The sequence below is a fragment of the Protomyctophum parallelum genome (genome assembly GCF_964188405.1).
Source record: "Protomyctophum parallelum genome assembly, chromosome: 13".
NCBI lineage: Eukaryota > Metazoa > Chordata > Actinopteri > Myctophiformes > Myctophidae > Protomyctophum > Protomyctophum parallelum.
In genome coordinates, this window is record NC_139708.1 from 38,287,726 (window position 1) to 38,314,389 (window position 26,664).

Here is a 26,664-nt window from a genome sequence, read left to right on the forward strand (position 1 = left end):
GCCACCTGGACCCTTCTCTGAGGGCCATCAGCCACCTGGACCCTGCTCTGAGGGCCATCAGCCACCTGGACCCTGCTTTGAGGGCCATCAGCCACCTGAACCCTGCTTTGAGGGCCATCAGCCACCTGGCCCCTGCTCTGAGGGCCATCAGCCACCTGGACCCTGCTTTGAGGGCCATCAGCCACCTGGACCCTGCTCTGAGGGCCATCAGCCACCTGGACCCTGCTCTGAGGGCCATCAGCCACCTGGACCCTGCTTTGAGGGCCATCAGCCACCTGGACCCTGCTCTGAGGGCCACCTGGACCCTGCTTTGAGGGCCACCAGCCACCTGGACCCTGCTCTGAGGGCCATCAGCCACCTGGACCCTGCTCTGAGGGCCATCAGCCACCTGGACCCTGCTTTGAGGGCCATCAGCCACCTGGACCCTGCTCTGAGGGCCACCTGGACCCTGCTTTGAGGGCCACCAGCCACCTGGACCCTGCTTTGAGGGCCACCAGCCACCTGGACCCTGCTCTGAGGGCCATCAGCCACCTGGACCCTGCTCTGAGGGCCACCAGCCACCTGGACCCTGCTCTGAGGGCCATCAGCCACCTGGACCCTGCTCTGAGGGCCATCAGCCACCTGGACCCTGCTTTGAGGGCCATCAGCCACCTGGACCCTGCTTTGAGGGCCATCAGCCACCTGGCCCCTGCTCTGAGGGCCATCAGCCACCTGGACCCTGCTTTGAGGGCCATCAGCCACCTGGACCCTGCTTTGAGGGCCATCAGCCACCTGGCCCCTGCTCTGAGGGCCATCAGCCACCTGGCCCCTGCTCTGAGGGCCATCAGCCACCTGGACCCTGCTCTGAGGGCCATCAGCCACCTGGACCCTGCTCTGAGGGCCATCAGCCACCTGGACCCTGCTCTGAGGGCCATCAGCCACCTGGACCCTGCTCTGAGGGCCATCAGCCACCTGGACCCTGCTCTGAGGGCCATCAGCCACCTGGACCCTGCTTTGAGGGCCATCAGCCACCTGGACCCTGCTCTGAGGGCCATCAGCCACCTGGACCCTGCTTTGAGGGCCATCAGCCACCTGGACCCTGCTCTGAGGGCCATCAGCCACCTGGACCCTGCTTTGAGGGCCATCAGCCACCTGGACCCTGCTCTGAGGGCCATCAGCCACCTGGACCCTGCTCTGAGGGCCATCAGCCACCTGGACCCTGCTCTGAGGGCCATCAGCCACCTGGACCCTGCTCTGAGGGCCATCAGCCACCTGGACCCTGCTCTGAGGGCCATCAGCCACCTGGACCCTGCTTTGAGGGCCATCAGCCACCTGGACCCTGCTCTGAGGGCCATCAGCCACCTGGACCCTGCTTTGAGGGCCATCAGCCACCTGGACCCTGCTTTGAGGGCCATCAGCCACCTGGACCCTGCTTTGAGGGCCATCAGCCACCTGGACCCTGCTTTGAGGGCCACCTGGACCCTGCTTTGAGGGCCATCAGCCACCTGGACCCTGCTCTGAGGGCCATCAGCCACCTGGACCCTGCTCTGAGGGCCACCTGGACCCTGCTTTGAGGGCCACCTGGACCCTGCTTTGAGGGCCATCAGCCACCTGGACCCTGCTCTGAGGGCCATCAGCCACCTGGACCCTGCTCTGAGGGCCATCAGCCACCTGGACCCTGCTTTGAGGGCCATCAGCCACCTGGACCCTGCTCTGAGGGCCACCTGGACCCTGCTTTGAGGGCCACCAGCCACCTGGACCCTGCTCTGAGGGCCATCAGCCACCTGGACCCTGCTCTGAGGGCCACCAGCCACCTGGACCCTGCTCTGAGGGCCATCAGCCACCTGGACCCTGCTCTGAGGGCCATCAGCCACCTGGACCCTGCTCTGAGGGCCATCAGCCACCTGGACCCTGCTTTGAGGGCCATCAGCCACCTGGACCCTGCTTTGAGGGCCATCAGCCACCTGGACCCTGCTTTGAGGGCCATCAGCCACCTGGACCCTGCTTTGAGGGCCATCAGCCACCTGGACCCTGCTCTGAGGGCCATCAGCCACCTGGACCCTGCTTTGAGGGCCATCAGCCACCTGGACCCTGCTTTGAGGGCCACCTGGACCCTGCTTTGAGGGCCATCAGCCACCTGGACCCTGCTCTGAGGGCCATCAGCCACCTGGACCCTGCTCTGAGGGCCACCTGGACCCTGCTTTGAGGGCCACCTGGACCCTGCTTTGAGGGCCATCAGCCACCTGGACCCTGCTCTGAGGGCCATCAGCCACCTGGACCCTGCTCTGAGGGCCATCAGCCACCTGGACCCTGCTTTGAGGGCCATCAGCCACCTGGACCCTGCTCTGAGGGCCACCTGGACCCTGCTTTGAGGGCCATCAGCCACCTGGACCCTGCTTTGAGGGCCACCTGGACCCTGCTTTGAGGGCCATCAGCCACCTGGACCCTGCTCTGAGGGCCATCAGCCACCTGGACCCTGCTCTGAGGGCCACCTGGACCCTGCTTTGAGGGCCACCTGGACCCTGCTTTGAGGGCCATCAGCCACCTGGACCCTGCTCTGAGGGCCATCAGCCACCTGGACCCTGCTCTGAGGGCCATCAGCCACCTGGACCCTGCTTTGAGGGCCATCAGCCACCTGGACCCTGCTCTGAGGGCCACCTGGACCCTGCTTTGAGGGCCACCAGCCACCTGGACCCTGCTCTGAGGGCCACCAGCCACCTGGACCCTGCTTTGAGGGCCATCAGCCACCTGGACCCTGCTCTGAGGGCCATCAGCCACCTGGACCCTGCTCTGAGGGCCATCAGCCACCTGGACCCTGCTCTGAGGGCCATCAGCCACCTGGACCCTGCTCTGAGGGTCATCAGCCACCTGGACCCTGCTTTGAGGGCCATCAGCCACCGTCATACACACCAACAGTGGGATTAAAACCCATTCTGGGCGGGAACCCATTTTTGGTGTTTTAACTATTAGCATAAAGCAGTATGTTATACTTTAGCTATTGGAAAAATAGACAAGCTCTTGTAGGTCTGCTATTTTTTGAAAAATCGTGAAAATGCGGCACAAATCTTTGAATATATATTCTTTCAGAAGACTTTTTTTTTTTACGTCAGGCCTAAATGGGAGAAGGAATGACAGAGTAGCATACCTTAGCATTTTGGGTGGGAACCCCTTTTGGTGTTATGTTATGCTATTGAAAAATAGCAGATCTACAAGCTCAAGCTTGTTGGTCTGCTATTTTTTTTTAATCGAAGAACGACTGATATAGAAACATATTTTTTTTAGAAAACTGTCAGGATATAGAAGACATTTTTAGAATCTGATCTCAGGTCAGAATGGGTTAAAATGCCTTATTGACCTGGAGATCAAATGCAGCCACACATGCACTATGAGAAGAGTGAGCCGGAAATAGCCGATCTACGAATCTATGGCGAGTGTGAATCTGGAATAACTCACGAACTAACCTCAAAATACCTCAAACATTTCCAATGTCTATTTATCAAATGCTATAGCCTAATTGACCCCCAAATGGACACCAATTAGCCCGCAGACCCCCATTTGAAAGGAGATGCCAGGGACAGCCTCATAAGAGGATATTTTTACGGCTCTAGCAGAGATTCTCAACCCGTTTAATCTCAAGGACCCCCAGTTTGACATTCATATTAGTCTACGGTCCCCCATTTATTATCTCTGGGATGTTTTATATTGTAAAATAAATGTCAATTTAACTCTGAGAGTGTACAAATGGAACCAAATGGATAAAGGGTCCATTTGGTTCCTAATTATAATTTAGCTGGGGACCCCTTGGAACTCCCTCAAGGACCCTTGGGGGTCCCCGGACCCCACTTTGGGAACCCATGCTCTAGTCTACAGTATGTGACAATAAAGACATAGCTAGAGGTGTGTAAAGTAGACCCACAGCACCCCCCAGTGGACATAATGTGTGAACAGCTTGTCATACATTATTACACAGACAGTCTTTATATTACAATACTGCACTTTAACCCTGACGTCCACATAGTGGCCTGTCACTATAGGCAACGGCATGTTCCATTTATTCATGAATTGTGCCGTTTTAACCTATGTAGACCTGAAGACGATTCTAAAAATAAGTTCTAAATCCAAACAGTTTTCTGAAAAACCTATGCAAAGTACTGCAAGAGGCCGACAGGACATTCCTGAGCAGTCTACAGAGTGTGTTCTGTAGTGTGGGTGGGGTGGACAACAGGGAACGCTGCCAACAGATAGGAGAGAATGTTTTTGCACTCTAAAAAAGGCAGAGCATCCGTTTTGTTTCCTTTTCCTCGACTTTGGTCTTTCTTGGTACATTCTTTCGGATGAAACATTGTTTTATTATTATTATTATTATAATGTGTTTACCTAGTTTTCAGGCTGGTGTCCTACGGTCTTTATTGTTTAGATAAAAATAAAAAAATAAATTCTCCAAAGTTTGTAGGGGATATGTTTTAACCCATTCAGAACGTGAACCCCTGTAAGCGTTATGTTATACTTTGAAATATACTATTGGAGAATTAGCAGATCTACAAGCTCATAGCGCCGCACCCAGTGCCGTGCTACAAGCTTGTAGATCTGCTATGTTTTGAAAAATCGTGAAAATATATACTTATCTTTTTTAACTCAAATCTTTAACTCAAATCTTTTGCTTCTGGGGGCACAACATTTCAGATAGATGGGGGTCAGCGGCCAACTTCATATCATTTTTGGGGTCCTTGACATGACATAGTTTGAAAATCACTGATATAGAAAGACATTTTTCATGATTTTGAAGACATTTGTAGAATCACTTCTCACTCTCATGGCCTTCAAAATGGAGTTTTCATTGGGATAGGGCTAAATAGGAGTTTAAAGTATACTGCCTAATAGTTGCAGTTGCAACAAGATGTCACTGCGCAAAAAGCATGGAATACGGATGTGTATATTACAGGAAACTTCCCAACAAACTCTGGTAAACTCCCGAATTGTACCATAACACCTGCATATTACCGTATATTAACTGTATATGCCTGCTAAACTTGAGGTTTACGGGCAAATCTAGTGCCCGTAAACTATTCATTGATCCAGAGTTGCTCTGGATCAAGAGCTTCTGCAAAAAATGCCTAAATGGTGAATTGATCAATGATCATGACATGTCCTGAAAATAAAGATAGATCCAGACATCTAGTTTCTAAAATTTGAGCAAGAATCGTGCAGCACTAGATGGCCGTTCCATGTTAGTTACTCTTGTGGTTTTTGCTACAAGAGAGACTTTAAGAGAGGTTTAAGTTGTGCACTTTAACCCATTTTGATCGGGAACCCATTTTGGTGTTAGCATTATGTTATGCTTTAGCTATTGAAAAATAGCAGATCTACAAGCTCATAGCACGCCACTAGCTTGTAGGTCTGCTATTTTTTTTAAATCGACGAGCGACTGACATAGAAGATTTTTTTTAGAATCTGATCTCAGGTAGGGATGTCACGGTGTCCGGTGTTACCGGTGTTACCGGTGGGCGGGCACACCACCGAGTACTTTAATTGCGCACCGATTATACCGTTTATATAAAAAAAAAAAAAAAGTAAAGTTAATTTGTATTTTTTTATTTGCATCCATTCTATGTTGCACATTCTGTAAATTACTAAATTACGATAAACTAACTATCTTGTTATCGATGTTTAGTAGTACAAATGTGTCTTCAACTCTCCTCCGCCTGCTCTTCATAGAAGTAAATTGCAGCAGGCACTGAGTAAGCCTATCACAGAAGCCTATGACGAGAGTGGGGGGACTGGGGGAGGGTGAAAGAAGGCCGCATGCAGTTGAGTTGGTTTAGGACAGGTTACAACAGGTTACAGGAGAATACTACAAACAAACAAACATGGCGGAGGCTACGAGCGCGGCGGATTTGGTGGCAAAGCCCAAGGCAAAATCACTTGTTTGGCGTTATTTTGGTTTCATACCCAATGCTGATAGGGAACCTGAAAATCCCGACGAGGTTGTCTGCAAACTGTGCCTCGCTAAAGTGGCAGCTTCTGGAGGCAACACCTCTAATCTAAAGGCTCACCTGGTAGCGAAACACAAGACTGCGGCTGCAAAATTGGGTCTTGCTGCCCGGCGTAAAATCATGGCAGTTGCTTCACACACACAGCCGTCGATTGCTGGAGCAATAAAAACGATACAAGCAGGACAGTGTGCGGTGGAAGAGATGCACTGATGCCGTGACCAGGTACATATGCAAAGACATGGTGTCATTCAGGACAGTTGAAAAGAGAGCGTTCAGAGACATGTTGGCCACATTCGACTGCCAGTACCAGGTTCCAACAAGGAATTATTTTTCTGAAACCGCCGTCCCAAATGCCTACGAGAGTATTCGGAGTGAATTGAAGAATGTCATCACAACGGTTGATTACTATGCCCTCACCACCGACTTGTGGTCCAGCCCCAAAATGGCACCCTACATGTCTCTCACTTTTCATTACATCGACAAAGAGTGGAGCCTGGAAGCCAAATGTCTACAGACCAGCTTTTTGCCTGAGGACCACACTGCCGATAACTTAAAAGATGCTTTGCTGACTGCTCTGGAAGAATGGGGATTAAACATCGATAACTTGTCCTGTCTCACGACCGACAGCGGGGCAAACATAAAGGCCGCTGCTCGAAAGTTAGACGTGCCCTGGATGAGCTGCTTCGGGCACAACCTGAACCTCGCCGTGACCAACACAATCAGCAAGACTGAGAAAACCCGAACCGATCATGCCCTGGCTGTTTGTCGCAGAATCAATGGACTGTTCTCCCACAGCTGGAAAAGAAGACGCGATCTAAAAGCGGCGCAGAGAGAGCTTGGAATCGACGAGCACGAGCTAGTGACGGTACGTTTAATATAATTAATATTAGTTTGTAGTGTATTGAGGAAAGGACACATTATTTCCTACTGCTGGGGATGTTAAAGAATACTAATACATGAATATAATATGTAATAATATAAATAAATATAGGATAAGATGTATTTTATTGTAACACTATTTCTTTTTCATTGTATATTTATAGGACTGTCCAACTCGGTGGGGCAGCAAGCAACAGATGATCGACAGAATGCTGGAACAGAGGCGGGCAATAAACCGAGTTCTTTCTGAAGATCACAAAGCAGATGTAAGAATTGACTGGCAAACCCAGGAAGTATTGGAGTCTATGAACAAGGCGCTAAAGCCAGTGAGCGAGTTCACAGATGTTTTGTCCAGCGAGAATTGCATCACCGCCTCAGCCTTACTACCTGTGCTCGACCTGATCAGAGATGAGACGCTAGGCCCTAGTGATGACGACACCACACTGACAGCTTCGTTCAAAGCCTCGGAATCGTAACGATTTTGCAGGAAAAATACGAAGCTCCAACTCTACCCGAAAAAAGTCTGGACCTGCTGCGCAAGGCAACTTTCATGGACCCACGCTACAAGGGTGACTATGATGCAAATGTGGAAGAGACCAAGATCGAGATAAAGGAAGAAGCCGTCGTCATCGGCCGACAATTCCGGAAAAGGTGGATGCCGAGTTGGCAAAATATTGCCAAGAATCACTCCTGGATCTAGAGGAGAACCCCCTCCTTTGGTGAAAAACAAATGAACACTCGTTTCCCCTGTTGGCAAACGTAGCCAGAAAATACCTGTGCATTTGTGCAACAAGCTGCGCATCAGAAAGGCTCTTCAGCACAGCGGGCAACATATGTACACCCATTAGATCTCTGCTGAGCCCACAAAAGGTAAACCAGTTAGTTTTCCTGGCAAAGAATATGTAGCGAAAATATAAGTGGAAATATAGATCTGTTACTACTAGGCCTACTGTTACTGTCTGCAGCCAATTAAGGCCAATGTTAGGCCTATGTGACGTTTTATTCTGTATTTTATTTGTTTAAGTCGGGCAGTTTTTTTATTTCAGTTTCTCATTTAATGACACTTTGATTTGGTCATTAAGAGTTGGCAGCTTAATTTAAATTGCACAGTATGCAGGCCGGTTGTTTAAGATGTGTATATGCGACATTGTGCGTGTGTGTGTTAGTTATGCAAGTCTGCTATTGCAGCATGTGAAATGTGAATGATGCGATTGCGATCGTGTATTCATGTCATTGTTAGCGGGGTTAACGACGGCTGTTTACAGTTTTGGATCAAAGAGGCTTTTTTGATCACTTGAAGTAACTTGTGTCACTTTATTAACAGTTTGCTCAGAGAGCAGAGGTACTACCGACTCCGAGTCCCGACTGTTATTCATGTAAAAAAAAAGCACTGACGGAGAGCTACTACCGACTGTTCATGTTAAAAAAAAGCACTACCGACTGTCAGGGCTCGACAGTGCGACTAGGTACTCGCATTTGCGACTAAAAATACCACCGTGTGAGTTGTAAAATTAAATTTGTAGCACAGGTGCGACTACAGGATTTGACCATTCAATCGTGATAAAGACAAGTCTCTGTCTACAGCAAGTGCACATTCTATAGTCCTGGTTCTATAACTACATTTATATTTCTGAACGGCGGTGTCGTTCGCCAAAAAGAGAAGAGCTACAAGCTAACAACGTGTCGAGGCTCAATGCGGTGTTCATTTGAAGATCTGTCCCCTTTGCTCCCACCGCCCCGCCCTCCCTGTGTCGCTGCTCTTTCCCCTGTCGCTGCTTGCTGTCTGTCAGCAGCGGCAGACAGAAAATAAGTCAGAGCGAACTCAGCGGGATAGCATTAGCATGATAGCACAGATTCAGAAGGAATTGCTTGGATCCCGACACGTTATTTGCAAAGTTTGTTTGTAATGTTCAAAGTTCAAACATAACTTACTTTTAACCAAACGCGGGTGAAACAGCGTGCAGCCGTGCACGCACGCACGCGCGCGCACACACACCACATGTAGTGGACGGATTGATGTTTATCAAAAACAACCCTTGCTTAGCGTTTGCTTACAAAAGCGTGTGCCCAGCATAAATGATAATGTGAATGACCGAACTGGCTGGATTACCGTATTAATATCAGTCAGTCAGTCAAAGCCAAGGAGAATGTTACAATACTAATTCACCATCGAGCAGCCTCTGCACTGTCTGAATGTCACACTAACATGATAGAACAGCAGGATAAAAACGGATAGCCTGTCTATCCATCCATGAGATATCTATCTAGCTCTGGCCCATAGCTCTAATGTGTTGCACGTATTAGAGGTATGGAACAGAGCTACTATCGATCTATCTACAAAGTATTAGCATAAAACAAATTGATTATATAGATTATATGAAAACAAACATAACAATGATATCATGATGAATATCACTATTTTGTGATAATTGCTGAAAAGATAGTGATATAATATTTTGACATATTATTTTCCACCCCTACCTCATATCACTTCATTAAAGAAAAATCACACCCATGTTAAGTGAGGGGCGCTCTTGTCATCATACATCATCAGATATCATCTCATACTGTCCAATCAGAATGCCTGTTGCCTGTGATTGGTTAGCTGATTTGCTCGTTTACATATGACATACATTTTCCGTTCAATGTCAATGGCGTTAAATTTATGTCATATTTAGCAGAATTTTGACGTAATTTCTCTGTTGATTGTCAATGGCTCATTTTGAGATGTGTGACAGCCTGTATATAGGAAAAATACATCATTTTTCATCGTGCTCCTAAAATAATTTGTGTGCTACTATATTTTTCAACTTAGGCGCACACGTGCTACTTGGAAAAATGCTAAGCGTCGAGCCCTGCCGACTGTTCATGTTAAAAAAAAAGCACTGCAGTAAGAAATGTGTGCACTTTGTTTCATTGTTCATAACTTCATACAGGTTTCTTAATAAAACAATATGAACCAACCTATTTTGTATTTTTTCAAAGGGGAAGTAATTGAATGAATGAAATGCATTGATATATGATGATATATATATATACATTACTAACGTCGATTAAGGTTTTGATGAGTGTGGTGAGGACTCTGAGGACATCTAGTGGTTGGAAACGGTGTTACCGGTATAACCGGTGTTAAAGCAAACGGTGAAAACGGTGTAGACATTCTTACACCGTGACAAGCCTAATCTCAGGTCAGAATGAAAACTGTCAGGATGTAGAAGACATTTTTAGAATCTTGTCTCCGTTTAAAGTCACAGTAGTTATGGCTCCAGGTGCCACTTTTTTTTTCTTTTTTTTCTCTATATATTTTTTATCCCACGATTTTGTAACCCATGTTTCACCCGTGTGTCAATCATCTAATGTGATCCTGGGCTCTACACACCCTCCACCAACCTAGTCCCCATATATGGGGGACAAGGGGAGAGCAACGGACTTGAACTCATGCTTCCTTCATGCCTGAGTGTCCAAGTTGCTCCTTTACACCTGGCAGGGGGGGAGTTTCCCTGGTTGGACGTAGCGCGTGGAAGGAACACGTTATTCCAACCAGTTCCTTTCCCCTCCATCAGGCGCCCCGGCTGGCCAGGGGGAGGCAGTTTAGAGACCAGGATTACAACATGTTTTTTGTGAGGGTATACCGACCCTAGGGGACACGGGGAGAACATGCAAACTCCACACAGAAAGGCCCTTTTGCCAACCCCGCCTTCGGGTATGGGCACTGATGACGCGGAGGAGGAAACACGCCGCCAGCACCCACAGCGCCCCGAGCGGGAATCGAACCCAGGACCTTCTAGCTGTGAGGCGACAGCACTACCAACTGTGCCACCGTGCCCCCCCAGGTGCCACATTTTGAATGTAGTAACTAGCAAACTAAATACAATAAATATTTTCATGGACAAAATGAGAACTGTGTGAGAATCTCAATTATTGTAGGACAATTCGAGATTCACATTTGAGCCAAGAATGGTTGCAGCAATGCATTGTGGATTTCCAATCCACTAAAGGTTGGAAAGCCGTGGAGCCCTCGTCTTGACATGACTCATGACTGTGACAGTGTGAAAGTCCATTTGGTTGTTCGGGTTCAGTGCCAGTGCTCTGTTTCCCCTTCAGAACAGTGGAGAACTGACAGGTTCTGGCCTTCTAGTGGAGTGTCTGTGTGTGCGCGTGCGCGTGCGCGTGCGCGTGTGCGTGTGTGTGTGTGTGTGTGCGCGCGTGCGTGCGTGCGCGCGCGCGCGTGCGTGTGTGTGCGTGGGAGCGAAGTGTTCTTCCACGACGTGGAATGTCAAGGTTCTTTTTTATTTAGCAAGCAGCCGTACACACGTGGTTAACATCAGTGGTGGAAAAAGTACTCAAGTGTTGTACTTAAGTACAGTACTTAAGTAAAAGTACTTAGTTACTTTACACCACTGGTTAACATGATAAACGGCAACGGATGAGACGGAGTTTAGACGACAGGAGGTGAACAAGAAAACAAGAGGATTAATTAGGGAGCTGCGGTCAAGGTTCAAAGGTGAAAGATAACAGAGTGAAGGACTGGGAGAGAGGAGGGCATGGGTCAAGGAGAGAGAGAGAGAGAGAGAGAGAGAGAGAGAGAGAGAGAGAGAGAGAGAGAGAGAGAGAGAGCGAGAGAGACTAAGGAAAGGAAAGGTACCATGTTTACCCAGGGTAACTGGACTAAGGAAAGGAAAGGTACTATGTTTACCCAGGGTAACTGGACTAAGGAAAGGAAAGGTACTATGTTTACCCAGGGTAACTGGACTAAGGAAAGGAAAGGTACCATGTTTACCCAGGGTAACTGGACTAAGGAAAGGAAAGGTACTATGTTTACCCAGGGTAACTGGACTAAGGAAAGGAAAGGTACTATGTTTACCCAGGGTAACTGGACTAAGCTCAAGAACTTGTTTACAGCCAGGCCCTGCTCATAGAACATTTCATGGTAGGGGTTCAATGCCTTGCTCCAAGGGCACTTCAGCGGTGGTAATTTTAACGTGCCGGTCCAGGGATACGAACTAGCGACCTTCCGATATCAACCGCTGCCCCACTGACTGACTGACTGACTGACTCTCACACACACACACACACACACACACACACACACACACACAGACTAAAAGCGGTATATGGTGTACCTGGGTGGTGTTCGGCCAGGCCGGGCAGCGGCTCCGCGGGGTGGACGCACACGTTGTTCTTGGAGAAGATGATCTCTCCGTCCAGGCCCGAGCGGCCCGACGCCAGGCCCCCGCCGGCCCCGGGGTTAAAGGTCAGGAGGTCGGAGGCCTTGGAGGAGGCGCGGCGCAGCAGCCGACCCAGAGACATCTCCGCAAGCACCTCGGGGACGCTGCGCCCATCCTCTGGTGAGAGAGAGACAGAGAGAGAATTACAATCACCCACGGTGCGGTTCGTTACTGGTGTGAACGCATTGGGACTTTATAGAGGACCAAATACAGGACGATAGCCAAAATAGCCGTCGGGCGTCGGCAGTTGTGAGGCTGCATTAACCCATTCTGACCTGAGATCAGATTCATACGAGGTTTCCACTGGACACACACTGGTCTGATTAACCCATTCTGACCTGAGATCAGATTCATACGAGGTTTCCACTGGACACACACTGGTCTGATTAAATAATTAGTTATAAAGGCATGTCAGGGATCACTATTGATATGACAGCTAAGCTGTCTGATTCTAATAGTAGACGCTTATATGTCTGTCGGGGCGCAGTGAAATTTTAATGGCATCGTACGAGGTCCACATGCGCAAAAATAACAGATGTACAAGTTATCGACACGGAATGGTATGCGTACGGTATGGTACACTATGTACGCTTTTAGATCGGTTTATTTTAAGCATGCGCCGCTGCCACCACCACGCAAAGTTATGACGGAGCCTGCGATGCGACCTCTTTTCTTTTTTTCACCATTTGGTTCGCTTAACCCATTCTGAACGGGAACCCATTTTGGTGTTGGCATCATGTCATGCTTTAGCTATTGAAAAATAGCAGATCTACAAGCTCATAGCGCGCCACCGAGTGGCGCGCTACGAGCTTGTAGGTCTGCTATTTTTGAAAAATCGAAGAACGACTGACATTTTTAGAATCTGATCTCAGGTCAGAATGGGTTAACATGTCCACGTGTCATTTTGTTTACATATTTGGTACGCTTTACAAAGTCCAGTGTGAACACCAAAACGGACCAAAATCTAATAATGCAAATATTTGGACCTTCTAAGCAAACTTTGGGTGTGAAAGTGCCCTAAATGACAAAAAAAACCTCCCATATCTGTTGGATATGAAGTACAACAATGTGCAAAACGCAGCAGTGAGATGTGTGAGCTGCTGTGACAGCAGAAGGATGTCGAGTGGAATACAAGCACCGTAAGGAATACAAACCATTGTGTGTACAGTACGTACAATGCTTATCAACAGTATAAAGCTAACGTCTCCCATATGGATGTGTATATTGTATAACTATCTCTGACAGAAAAGGCTTTTTTTTAATAGTTTCACAAGATAGTATTACCCAAAGTGCTAACGTGACACAGCTCTGTTTATACACCTTCATTTAACCCATTCTGACCGGGCATATTGCGCCACCGAGTGGCGCGCTACGAGCTTGTAGGTCTGCTATTTTTGAAAGAAATCGAAGAACGACTGACATTTTTAGAATCTGATCTCAGGTCAGAATGGGTTCGTCAGACCAGCGTGTGTCCAGTGGAAACCTCGTATGAATCTGATCTCAGGTCAGAATGGGTTAACTATCTCTAACAGAAAAAGCATTTTTTTTATAGTTTCACAAGATAGTATTACCCAAAGTGCTAATGTGACACAGCTCTGTTTACACCTTCATTTAATTCCTATTTATATCCAATATGTATTTGTAAATACATTGTTCTATTTTGATTGTCTTGTTCAACTTCTGCTTTGGCAATGTAAACGTACGTTTTCTCATGCAAAAGCTCCTTTGAATTGAACTGAACTGAACTGAGAGAGAGAGAGAGAGAGGGAGAGGGAGAGAGAGAGTGAGAGTGAGAGATAGTTGTATTTGACCTTTACCGTTACCGCAAAGTCCCCCTGAGAAATCTATTTTCATAAGGCCGAGGGAGGTACAGTGGCAGCCAACACGACACAAATCACACCACATTGAGATTATCGCTCTGCTTCTGATCCTTAGAAATGACCGTTTCTATGCATCTGATGCATTACCTTTACGCCGTCTGTCCTTGCTTTACTGTCAAGTGCTCTGGATTAAACCCGTTAAACCCGTCTTCTAAATCCTGAAAGTTTTCTGAAATACCCGTTTCTATGTCAGTGGTGCTGGATATTTCATGTCAAGGACCCCACAAATTATAATGTAATATGCCTCTGCCCCGCCATCTCACAATATGTTGTTCCAGGGACCTCCCCAGAAGCAAAGATTTGAGACACATTTTCACTATTTTTCAAAAATAGCAGACCTACAACTACAAGCTCATAGCGCAGCAATGAGTACCGCACTACGAGCTTGAAGATCTGCTATTTTTCAATGGCTAAAGTATAACATGATGCTTTTACATATCAATCATACTACACTGAGCTCATCACTCAAACCGAAGCATCACTCACTCACCACACGTAGTTTGAGGGAGAATCTTTATTTCACAACACTGTACGTCTGTACCTTTTTGGCAAAACTGTTAATAACGCATTATGCAATAGGAGTAAAAAAATAAAACAGATGTGGTCCCTTTTGGCCCAAGGCGGACCCAAAGTCACCCCCAGAGTAGGAGAGAGAGAGAGAGAGAGAGAGAGAGAGCGAGAGAGCGAGAGAGCGAGAGAGCGAGAGAGCGAGAGAGCGAGAGAGCGAGAGAGCGAGAGAGCGAGAGAGCGAGAGAGCGAGAGAGCGAGAGAGAGAGAGAGAGAGACAGAGAGACAGAGAGAGAGAGACAGAGAGACAGAGACAGAGACAGAGATGGGTTAAGTTGTTCTGTACAACATGTGTTCACTGACTGTTCACTACCGCAGTGTCCTTATAGGAGAGAGGTCTGTTCTGTACAACATGTGTTCACTGACTGTTCACTACTGCAGTGTCCTTATAGGAGAGAGGTCTGTTCTGTACAACATGTGTTCACTGACTGTTCACTACTGCAGTGTCCTTATAGGAGAGAGGTCTGTTCTGTACAACATGTGTTCACTGACTGTTCACTACCGCAGTGTCCTTAGGCCTAAAAAAAAAAAACTTTGGTTTCCGATTGGCTGTCATTTTTGGGCTGAGTAGGTAGGGAATTTATTTTATTTTATTTTTTTATTTTATTTTTCGTGGGAAAGTTGGGTAGTGAGGATTTTTTTTAACTTTTTTTTTTTTCCTACGGCAATGATGGATAGGCTTCTTTTTTAATAACTTCAATATTTGCCTGAAATACCATATTTTAAATAATGAATGGTTCAAGTACACATAACACTACGTCTACATGCCTACAGCTAAACATTTGAAAACTTTGAATAGAATGTCCACACACTGGTTGAATACTTAATACGCATGTTTCATGATAAATTATTTTTATGTGATGTATTCCCATGCTTTTTGTTCTTGCTTAATGTAAATCGCTCTGGATTAAGAGCGTCTGATAAATGCCTAAATTGTAAATTGTACTGTCTTACAGTAACTAGAAGGCTCTGACAGTAATGAAATGCACAGTCACGTCAAACTGCTGCCCCTCCTCCTGCCTGCAAATCAGTTCATTTGAACTGTGGAATCATGGCAGGTCTAAGACTACATTTGCAAGCCCCTTATTTTATTTAGTTGCGCCTGTGTTTTGGGGTGGCATGAATCTTTCATGCTTGTAAACATTGTGAAATCACGTGTACTTCATTTATTGGCCATCCAGTTTTAGGTAACGGTGGTGTCAGCAACAACCCACCTAACGTAAAACAACCTCTGCTTTCCAGCTCATGTTTTGACATAAAAAGTTAGAACGTGTTGCTGGCATCAACATAGCTATAGTGCTAGTTATTAAAAGACAAAAACATAGCTAACGTTAGCCCCATATATGATATGTGCCCTCTCCTCTCCCTACGCCCATTCATGTTTTGACATAAAAAGTTAGAACGTGTTGCTGGCATCAACATAGCTATAGTGCTAGTTATTAAAAGACAAAAACATAGCTAACGTTAGCCCCATATGTGCCCTCTCCTCTCCCTACGCTCATTCTGTAGCTCCGAGCACATATATGGGGCTAAGCTAACGTTAGCTAACGTTCTGACGGGGTAGAAGCATGAGCCGAATGGGTTTCCTCCTCCTCGCATCTCAGGGCTATAGATACCAAAAGTCAAACATGCCCAGCACGCACCCAGCCTGGGCGCCTAGAGGCTCCAGGGTGGGGGGGGAGAGTATGTCGGCTGAGATGATAGTCCATTTATCCGCTCGGTCGTGTCTCCCTTCTGCGGACTTAAACCGACACCGGCACGGTTTCACCTCCTTAATTATGTCTTCAAATGTTTTTGTACTCAATCGTATGATCTGTGGCGGTGCTTTGCACGGGCAGTGGACAGTCACAGACACCGTGCACAGGTCCATGCTGTATGTTGTCACTGTTGTGTTGTGCGTCTCCTCGCGATGACGCATTCCAAAACATTTGCGCACGTGATATTTTAGACGAAAGAAAACTTTATTTTGACTTCGCGCGTCCCAATGGTCTCATCAAAGATAATTTTAATTTTAATAAAGACCTTTTGGGTCTTACTCGGTCGCATTCTGAGCTTCTTTTTTTTTTTTTTTTTTTTTTCACCAAATGCCAATAAAATAATATGAGTCGCGCATATTTAATAGAGTCGGTCGGCAACCGGAAACCAAAGTTTTTTTTTATTAGGCCTTATAGGAGAGAGGTCTGTTCTTATTACAACATGTGTTCACTGTTCACCACCGCAGTGTCCTTATAGGAGAGAGGTCTGTTCTGTACAACATGTGTTCACTGACTGTTCACCACCGCAGTGTCCTTATAGGAGAGAGGTCAGCTGTGCGTACCTCTGTCCTACATGGCGAGGACTTTCCTTGTGCCACGTCTTCTTCACTCACACACACACACACACACACACACACAGTATGCATACACGTACACACAGGCTGCGCAGTCGCGCACACATTCACACATGTATGCACAAAGTTACTGTACCTTTCCTGAACGGTAGCTTATAGCACCGTGTACAGGTAGGTAAATGTCTGTCCCGCCTTATGCAAACATGCACTCTCTCTACCTACCTCGCACGCGCACACACACACACACACACCACTGTGCAAACACGCTCACTGCACCTGCATGTGTGAAGCTTCCAGCGAGTCATCAAACGGGAACATAACTGAACATGGCACACACGCATACACACACACACGTGCACGCACACACACACACACACACGCAAAGAAGAACAAATGAAAAGGAGGGAAAAGAAACATGTGTCACCACACCGACGGAAGACAAACTGAAAGGCATTATTCCGGCCATTCTGCAAGAGAGAAAAGGGGCTCAGGTTTTTTTTTTTTTACGTGTTACGTAGGGGGGGGGGTCCACACACAGCACAACATATTTTCAGATGGGGTTCCATGGACAAATACATATTAACCTGGGGGTCCTTGACAACAAAACAAAAAACACTGTTTCTGAATATGCAAGCGCCTATACTGACAAACCCAGCCCAAAGCCGCTTATAATAATAAGCAGACATGGCAACACTGATCCCGACGTGGCACTTCCTTCTCGTGTGGATATTCAGGTTCGAAGGCAAACCGACAGTAAGCCCCACGTTGAGAGATGATGTTTAAACAGGAATTGTACACACTTTTTGGGGGGGGGAGGGGGGGGATTATTACGACTTGTTTATTGTTTGGTGAGAATTGGTCTCTCTCCACAGTACAGTACAAACTGCTACTTTGTCATTCAGGCTTTAAGGCTTCGTACACACATAGAGAACAAATGTCCTGTGCTCTGCCTGTGTTTCATGGCTTCGTACACACATAGAGAACAAATGTCCTGTGCTCTGCCTGTGTTTCATGGCTTCGTACACATAAAGAACAAATGTCCTGTGCTCTGCCTGTGTTTCATGGCTTCGTACACATAGAGAACAAATGTCCTGTGCTCTGCCTGTGTTTCATGGCTTCGTACACACAAAGAACAAATGTCCTGTGCTCTGCCTGTGTTTCATGGCTTCGTACACATAGAGAACAAATGTCCTGTGCTCTGCCTGTGTTTCATGGCTTCGTACACACAAAGAACAAATGTCCTGTGCTCTGCCTGTGTTTCATGGCTTCGTACACACAGAGAACAAATGTCTTGTGCTCTGCCTGTGTTTCATGGCCGCCTCAATGCTTTGCCACACAAACACAAAGTCAGAATGAAAACTGTCAGGATGTAGAAGACATTTTTAGAATCTGATCTCAGGTCAGAATGAAAACTGTCAGGATGTAGAAGACATTTTTAGAATCTGATCTCAGGTCAGAATGGGTTAAAATCTACTAAATAGATTGAATTGCATTAACACATTGTAATAGTAGTAGTACGTAGTATGATTACACATACTACATTAACTTTAACACAAAGCCGTTAACTTTATATTCATATGAACATTTTGAGCGGCGTTTATGATTATAGGACTGACTTCTCATTCTAGCACTTAAATCTCATGGGATTTGTAGTTTTAAAGGTATATTCAGTGATTTCCCTTAAAGGTATATTCAGTGATTTCACTCAAAAAACCTTAGGTTTCATTTTTGGCTGGGACCTAAGCCTTTCATCCAATCAGGATAGAGAGCCAAAAACGAAACCTACGTTTTTTTGACCCCCAGGGGTTAACTGGGGACAGGGAGGAACTCCTTATATGGCCAGCACACTCTATAGTAGAGAGGATTATCACAACAAAACAAAAAAAAAAGAATTTGAATTAAGGGAAATCACTGAATATACCTTTAATTCAAATATCACTTCTTGTTTTGCTTTGTTGTGATAATCTTCCCTACTATAGAAGAGTGTGCTGACCATATAAGGAGTTCCTCCCTGTCCCCAGTTAACCCCCTGGGGGTAAAAAAAAAAAAACCCTAGATTTTCATCCAATCAGGATCGAGAGGGGCCTTCCGCCAATCATGATCGAGCGGGGGCGGGCCTTGGTGTGCGTGCTGTTGGCCTGTTGTATTCCCCCCCCCCCCCCCACTGTAGAGCGTGCATGTGTTGTGCACATCTTGCTACCGGGGTGGACCCGGGGAGGCTTTCCAAATTATCCAAACCACTGAATGCTCCTTTAATGATGTAAATGGTGTAAATGGTGAACTTCCATAGAAGACATGCATGCTGCTTTGGCTTCTCTACGGAGTCCTCCATAGAAGACATGCATGCTGCTTTGACTCCTCTACAGAGTCCTCCATAGAAGACATGCATGCTGCTTTGACTCCTATACGGAGTCCTCCATAGAAGACATGCATGCTGCTTTGACTCATATACGGAGTCCTCCATAGAAGACATGCATGCTGCTTTGACTCATATACGGAGTCCTCCATAGAAGACATGCATGCTGCTTTGACTCCTATACGGAGTCCTCCATAGAAGACATGCATGCTGCTTTGACTCCTATACGGAGTCCTCCATAGAAGACATGCATGCTGCTTTGACTCATATACGGAGTCCTCCATAGAAGACATGCATGCTGCTTTGACTCATATACGGAGTCCTCCATAGAAGACATGCATGCTGCTTTGACTCCTATACGGAGTCCTCCATAGAAGACATGCATGCTGCTTTGACTCCTATACGGAGTCATCCATAGAAGACATGCATGCTGCTTTGACTCATATACGGAGTCCTCCATAGAAGACATGCATGCTGCTTTGGCTTCTATACGGAGTCCAACTGACCCAAATCAGCCGTGGCGACTGAGAACTTTGCCTCTGTGAACTTTCTGCCCTCGAGCGACCTCATCCTCTGTGCTGTAGCAGAGCAGTGTATGTCATCACCACCACCGCACCGCACCCCACCCCACCCCACGCCGCCTCGCCCGCCCGGTCAGTCAGTCATCTGTGCAGTGGTGGAAAAAAGTACTCAATTGTTTTACTTAAGTAAAAGTACCAATACTGCAATTTAGTTGCAAGTTCAAAATGTGTACAAAATCTATTGAAAATAGCAGATCAACAGGATCACAATGAGTCATGTTGCGAGTGCGACGCATTGTGAGCTTGTAGATCGGCTATTTTCAAATGGCCGAAATGTATAGGGTTGAAGTGGTTAATGTAGGTTTTCTAATCAAAAGTCGCCAAAGTAACTAAAGTAACTAAAGTTTTCAAATAATTGTAGTGGAGTAAAAGCACCCATTTTGGCTCCGAAATTGGAAATACTCAAGTAACAACATTGTACTTAAGTACAGTACTTAGGTAAAAGTACTTAGTTACTTTCCACCACTGCGTGTGTGGAACGCTCCCTCCTTCTTCCTCTTACCTCAGAAGACCTGTTTACCTACCGTCCGCCTGATTAAACCAGAGCGCCACTTCCTGAATGCCAGGCCCCAGACAGGAAGTCTTAACAGCCCGGGGGACACTTAAAGGGGCAGTGAAACCCAAAGGGTGGGCATTTTATTTTGAAGTTTCAGCTCGTCTATGCTGGAAATGCTGGCTCTGAAGATTCCGAACCAATCAGAGCGTTGCGTTGCATTCATTTGCATCCCTCCAGGCTATGGGTCCTATAGGTCCGTCTCATGCACAGTGTTTGTTTACAAAGTGACAGAGAGACGGCAGAAAAGCCATGGGGATGTTTTTCTAACCTGTACACAACCTATATATACATACATATTTTAGCGTGATGATTCGGTTGAAAACAAGCAATACACTGCATGTTTGTCATCTTCAAATTGGATTAAAAACAGAGGATTTCTGTAATCTGTAGCACCTGTGTTCTGACGGACGCGCAGATTTGGGAATCAAACTGGTGAGCTTTTAATTTTTATTGATGTGTGCCTCGACACGTCTTCACGCAGCACGTTTTCATTTTCAGGAAGTCATAAAAAAATCACACCCGTGTGAACTGAGTGGTGCATCTCTCTCTCTCTCTCTCTCTCTCTCTCTCTCTCTCTCTCTCTCAGCAGGCAACAGTGCAGCACTAATACCATCTCTCCCTCTCTCTGTTTCTGGCAAACAGCGACCCTACTGGTACTCAGTCATACTCGTGCTCATTAACCCATTCTGACCTGAGATCAGATTCATACGAGGTTTCCACTGGACACACACTGGTCTGATTAACCCATTCTGACCTGAGATCAGATTCTAAAAAATGTCAGTCGTTCTTCGATTTAAAAAAAAATAGCAGACCTACAAGCTCGTATCGCGCCACTCGGTGGCGCGATATGAGCATGTAGATCTGCTATTTTTCAATAGCTAGCTAAAGCATGACATGATGCTAACACCAAAATGGGTTCCCGTTCAGAATGGGTTAATACACATAAATAGGTGAACACAGGACACGGACATTGCTGTTCCTTGGAGTTGTTGTATCACTCAGAAATGATTTGTATGGACTTTTCGATATAAAAACATTTTTTTTTGAATTTGGGCAAATTCTGTGAAAAGTGTGAAAAGCATATTTTCATCATCATCAGTGATGTAATGCAGTGGTTCTCAACCTTGAAGGGAGTCCAGGTGGTCCCCCAGCTGAATGATGGAGAGTTGGTAACCAAATGGACCCTTAAAGCTATATCTCAAGAGTAACATTATTGTTAAACAATCTGCATTACTTAATTCACGAGAAGTCTACACAATTAGAGAATGTAGACTTGTTATTTTGATCAACATTTGCCTGTATGGTAACACATAAATACGGGGGGGGGGGTGCCCAGATGACAGTGAGTGAAGTGACAATTAAAAGGAGTTTTAAGAAAAAAATGGAATACCCAAAAAGAAAATTATTCAACAAACTGACAGAAACTGGCCAAATTGTCAAGGCAGACATTTAGAAAATAGCCGATCTACAAGCTCACAACGGCTCGCAATGCGAGGTGTAGTGATCTTGTAGATCTTTTTCTTTCGGCTGAATCATCTGCCCCCCCATCTCCCCTATAGCTGTCCTCTGCCTCCTCTTCTCTCACACCAACTGTACTCTATAATAAACAAGACCAATGTATTGGTCCATGTTTAGCTCACTGTGAAGTCCTTACTTTCATTAAATGTTAAATGGTGCATTTCTATAGCACTTTTATACAAAGCGCTTTACAGTACATATTCACCCACACACATGCATACACCAATGGTGGATGCAAAGCACACATTGGGAGCAATTAGGGGTGCAGTTCGACACCAACTCTGGGGGAGCCCGGGATCTAATTGGGAACGTTGTGGTTCCCATCCGGGCTGCTCTACCCCTGAGCCACTGCAGCCCCATTACACTCACTGAGCCACTGCTGCCCCATTACACTCACTGAGCCACTGCCGCCCCATTACACTCACTGAGCCACTGCCGCCCCATTACACTCACTGAGCCACTGCCGCCCCATTACACTCACTGAGCCACTGCCGCCCCATTACACTCACTGAGCCACTGCTGCCCCATTACACTCACTGAGCCACTGCTGCCCCATTACACTCACTGAGCCACTGCCGCCCCATTACACTCACTGAGCCACTGCCGCCCCATTACACTCACTGAGCCACTGCCGCCCCATTACACTCACTGAGCCACTGCCGCCCCATTACACTCACTGAGCCACTGCCGTCCCATTACACTCACTGAGCCACTGCCGCCCCATTACACTCACTGAGCCACTGCTGCCCCATTACACTCACTGAGCCACTGCTGCCCCATTACACTCACTGAGCCACTGCTGCCCCATTACACTCACTGAGCCACTGCCGCCCCATTACACTCACTGAGCCACTGCCGCCCCATTACACTCACTGAGCCACTGCTGCCCCATTACACTCACTGAGCCACTGCCGCCCCATTACACTCACTGAGCCACTGCCGCCCCATTACACTCACTGAGCCACTGCCGCCCCATTACACTCACTGAGCCACTGCCGCCCCATTACACTCACTGAGCCACTGCCGCTCCATTACACTCACTGAGCCACTGCCGCCCCATTACACTCACTGAGCCACTGCAGCCCCATTACACTCACTGAGCCACTGCCGCCCCATTACACTCACTGAGCCACTGCCGCCCCATTACACTCACTGAGCCACTGCCGCCCCATTACACTCACTGAGCCACTGCCGCCCCATTACACTCACTGAGCCACTGCTGCCCCATCACACTCACTGAGCCACTGCCGCCCCATTACACTCACTGAGCCACTGCCGCCCCATTACACTCACTGAGCCACTGCTGCCCCATTACACTCACTGAGCCACTGCCGCCCCATTACACTCACTGAGCCACTGCCGCCCCATTACACTCACTGAGCCACTGCTGCCCCATTATACTCACTGAGCCACTGCCGCCCCATTACACTCACTGAGCCACTGCCGCCCCATTACACTCACTGAGCCACTGCCGCCCCATTACACTCACTGAGCCACTGCCGCCCCATTACACTCACTGAGCCACTGCCGCCCCATTACACTCACTGAGCCACTGCCGCCCCATTACACTCACTGAGCCACTGCCGCCCCATTACACTCACTGAGCCACTGCCGTCCCATTACACTCACTGAGCCACTGCCGCCCCATTACACTCACTGAGCCACTGCTGCCCCATTACACTCACTGAGCCACTGCTGCCCCATTACACTCACTGAGCCACTGCTGCCCCATTACACTCACTGAGCCACTGCCGCCCCATTACACTCACTGAGCCACTGCCGCCCCATTACACTCACTGAGCCACTGCTGCCCCATTACACTCACTGAGCCACTGCCGCCCCATTACACTCACTGAGCCACTGCCGCCCCATTACACTCACTGAGCCACTGCCGCCCCATTACACTCACTGAGCCACTGCCGCCCCATTACACTCACTGAGCCACTGCCGCTCCATTACACTCACTGAGCCACTGCCGCCCCATTACACTCACTGAGCCACTGCAGCCCCATTACACTCACTGAGCCACTGCCGCCCCATTACACTCACTGAGCCACTGCCGCCCCATTACACTCACTGAGCCACTGCCGCCCCATTACACTCACTGAGCCACTGCCGCCCCATTACACTCACTGAGCCACTGCCGCCCCATTACACTCACTGAGCCACTGCCGCCCCATTACACTCACTGAGCCACTGCAGCCCCATTACACTCACTGAGCCACTGCCGCCCCATTACACTCACTGAGCCACTGCCGCCCCATTACACTCACTGAGCCACTGCCGCCCCATTACACTCACTGAGCCACTGCCGCCCCATTACACTCACTGCTGACTAATTCCACTGCCGCCCCATTACACTCACTGCTGACTAATTCCACTGCCGCCCCATTACACTCACTGCTGACTAATTCCACTGCCGCCCCATTACACTCACTGCTGACTAATTCCACTGCCGCCCCATTACACTCACTGCTGACTAATTCCACTGCCGCCCCATTACACTCACTGCTGACTAATTCCACTGCCGCCCCATTACACTCACTGCTGACTAATTCCACTGCCGCCCCATTACACTCACTGCTGACTAATTCCACTGCCGCCCCATTACACTCACTGCTGACTAATTCCACTGCCGCCCCATTACACTCACTGCTGACTAATTCCACTGCCACCCCTTTATACTCACTGCTGACTAATTCCACTGCCGCCCCTTTATACTCACTGCTGACTAATTCCACTGCCGCCCCTTTATACTCACTGCTGACTAATTCCACTGCCGCCCCATTACACTCACTGCTGACTAATTCCACTGCCACCCCGTTATACTCACTGCTGACTAATTCCACTGCCGCCCCTTTATACTCACTGCTGACTAATTCCACTGCCGCCCCTTTATACTCACTGCTGACTAAATCCACTTCCGCCCCATTACACTCACTGCTGACTAATTCCACTGCCACCCCGTTATACTCACTGCTGACTAATTCCACTGCCACCCCGTTATACTCACTGCTGACTAATTCCACTGCCACCCCGTTATACTCACTGCTGACTAATTCCACTGCCGCCCCTTTATACTCACTGCTGACTAATTCCACTGCCGCCCCTTTATACTCACTGCTGACTAATTCCACTGCCGCCCCATTACACTCACTGCTGACTAATTCCACTGCCACCCCGTTATACTCACTGCTGACTAATTCCACTGCCACCCCGTTATACTCACTGCTGACTAATTCCACTGCCACCCCGTTATACTCACTGCTGACTAATTCCACTGCCGCCCCTTTATACTCACTGCTGACTAATTCCACTGCCGCCCCATTACACTCACTGCTGACTAATTCCACTGCCACCCCGTTATACTCACTGCTGACTAATTCCACTGCCACCCCGTTATACTCACTGCTGACTAATTCCACTGCCGCCCCGTTATACTCACTGCTGACTAATTCCACTGCCGCCCCTTTATACTCACTGCTGACTAATTCCACTGCCGCCCCTTTATACTCACTGCTGACTAATTCCACTGCCGCCCCATTACACTCACTGCTGACTAATTCCACTGCCGCCCCATTACACTCACTGCTGACTAATTCCACTGCCGCCCCATTACACTCACTGCTGACTAATTCCAGTTGTCTTGACATTCCAACGAAGCATTTGGTTACTTTTAGTTTACACTACTGATACTTTTTACTAAAGAATGCGACTACTTAAAGGACAAATTTAGTTTTTCTCAACCAAGGTTCATGTTTTAGGTTGTGATTAGAGAAACTAAAAGGTGAGTGTAAATTTTCTTTCATTTGCTGCTTTTTCGTTTTAGGGATTTTAGCAGTTTTTGACGGGGGGGCGGGGGCATTCGAGCATGGGGCTAAATATGTATTTTTTTTACAACGTTTTATGGCGATTTATTTTTTTATTATTTACTATAGTCCTACTAGACCCCAAGAAATTACATCTGGCCACAAAAGATCACGGGATCTATTGAAAGTGACAAACTGACATATTGAGCCTATACACACACAGTGTGGCATGTGTAGGCTACCTTCGCATTCAGTAGATCCTGTGATCTTCTGTGGCCAGATGTAATTTCCTGGGATTTATTAGGACTATAGTAAATAATAAAAACTGCACTCGCAAGTACTGTCGACCGCTCTGAACTTTCAAATCTCTGCCTCTCTGTAAAACATTGAAATTAAATACTGAAGTCGGGTTATAACTGGCTGTCAATGGTGACGTAATTACGATGTTTCAATATGGGTTGGGTAGCAGGTATAACGTATGTATGCAAACTATGCATGCATGTATGCAAGTTGTACGTTGAAAGTAACTGGCTTTTGATGGTGACGTAATAAAGATAGGTTTCAGATTACAAACATGTATACATAATAGACATTGGCCCGGTTTCCCAAACGCATATGGTGTAAGACTTGTAGTGCTGCACATGCTCAGATGCTCCTCTAGGCCGCACACAGAAGCCTGTGAACATAGACATTCCGTGCATAGATGAGCCACGCAATGGTATGGTAGGCCTCAGGTCTACCATTCTGAAATTTAATTCAATCATATTTGGACTGCTGGACAGCTGACAGTAGTAAAGAGAGCCTACTGTCAGCTGTCCAGCTGTCTAAATATTATTTAATTTAATTTCAGAATGGTAGACCTCAGGCCTACCATACCAGGCCTGAGGCCTGTGTATTTGCGTGAACACAAACATTGGCTGATGATTGGCTGATCACCCCATAGCAATGATTTGATTGGATGAGCAAAGTCCATATTGAGGATAAAAGTG

General features: G+C 47.3%; 1 protein-coding gene across 1 annotated transcript in view; it reads right to left on the reverse strand.

The window, feature by feature from the left end:
* Positions 1 to 26,664, reverse strand: part of tbc1d16 (TBC1 domain family, member 16) — a gene marked incomplete at its 3' end in the record, with an annotated part of 127,884 nt that overhangs the window by 88,521 nt on the left and 12,699 nt on the right. Inside the window, exon 2 of the mRNA XM_083779976.1 lies at positions 11,975 to 12,196. Within this exon, the coding sequence (XP_083636102.1) occupies positions 11,975 to 12,161 (187 nt within the window). The 5' untranslated portion in view covers positions 12,162 to 12,196. The remainder of the gene's footprint in view (positions 1 to 11,974; positions 12,197 to 26,664) is intronic.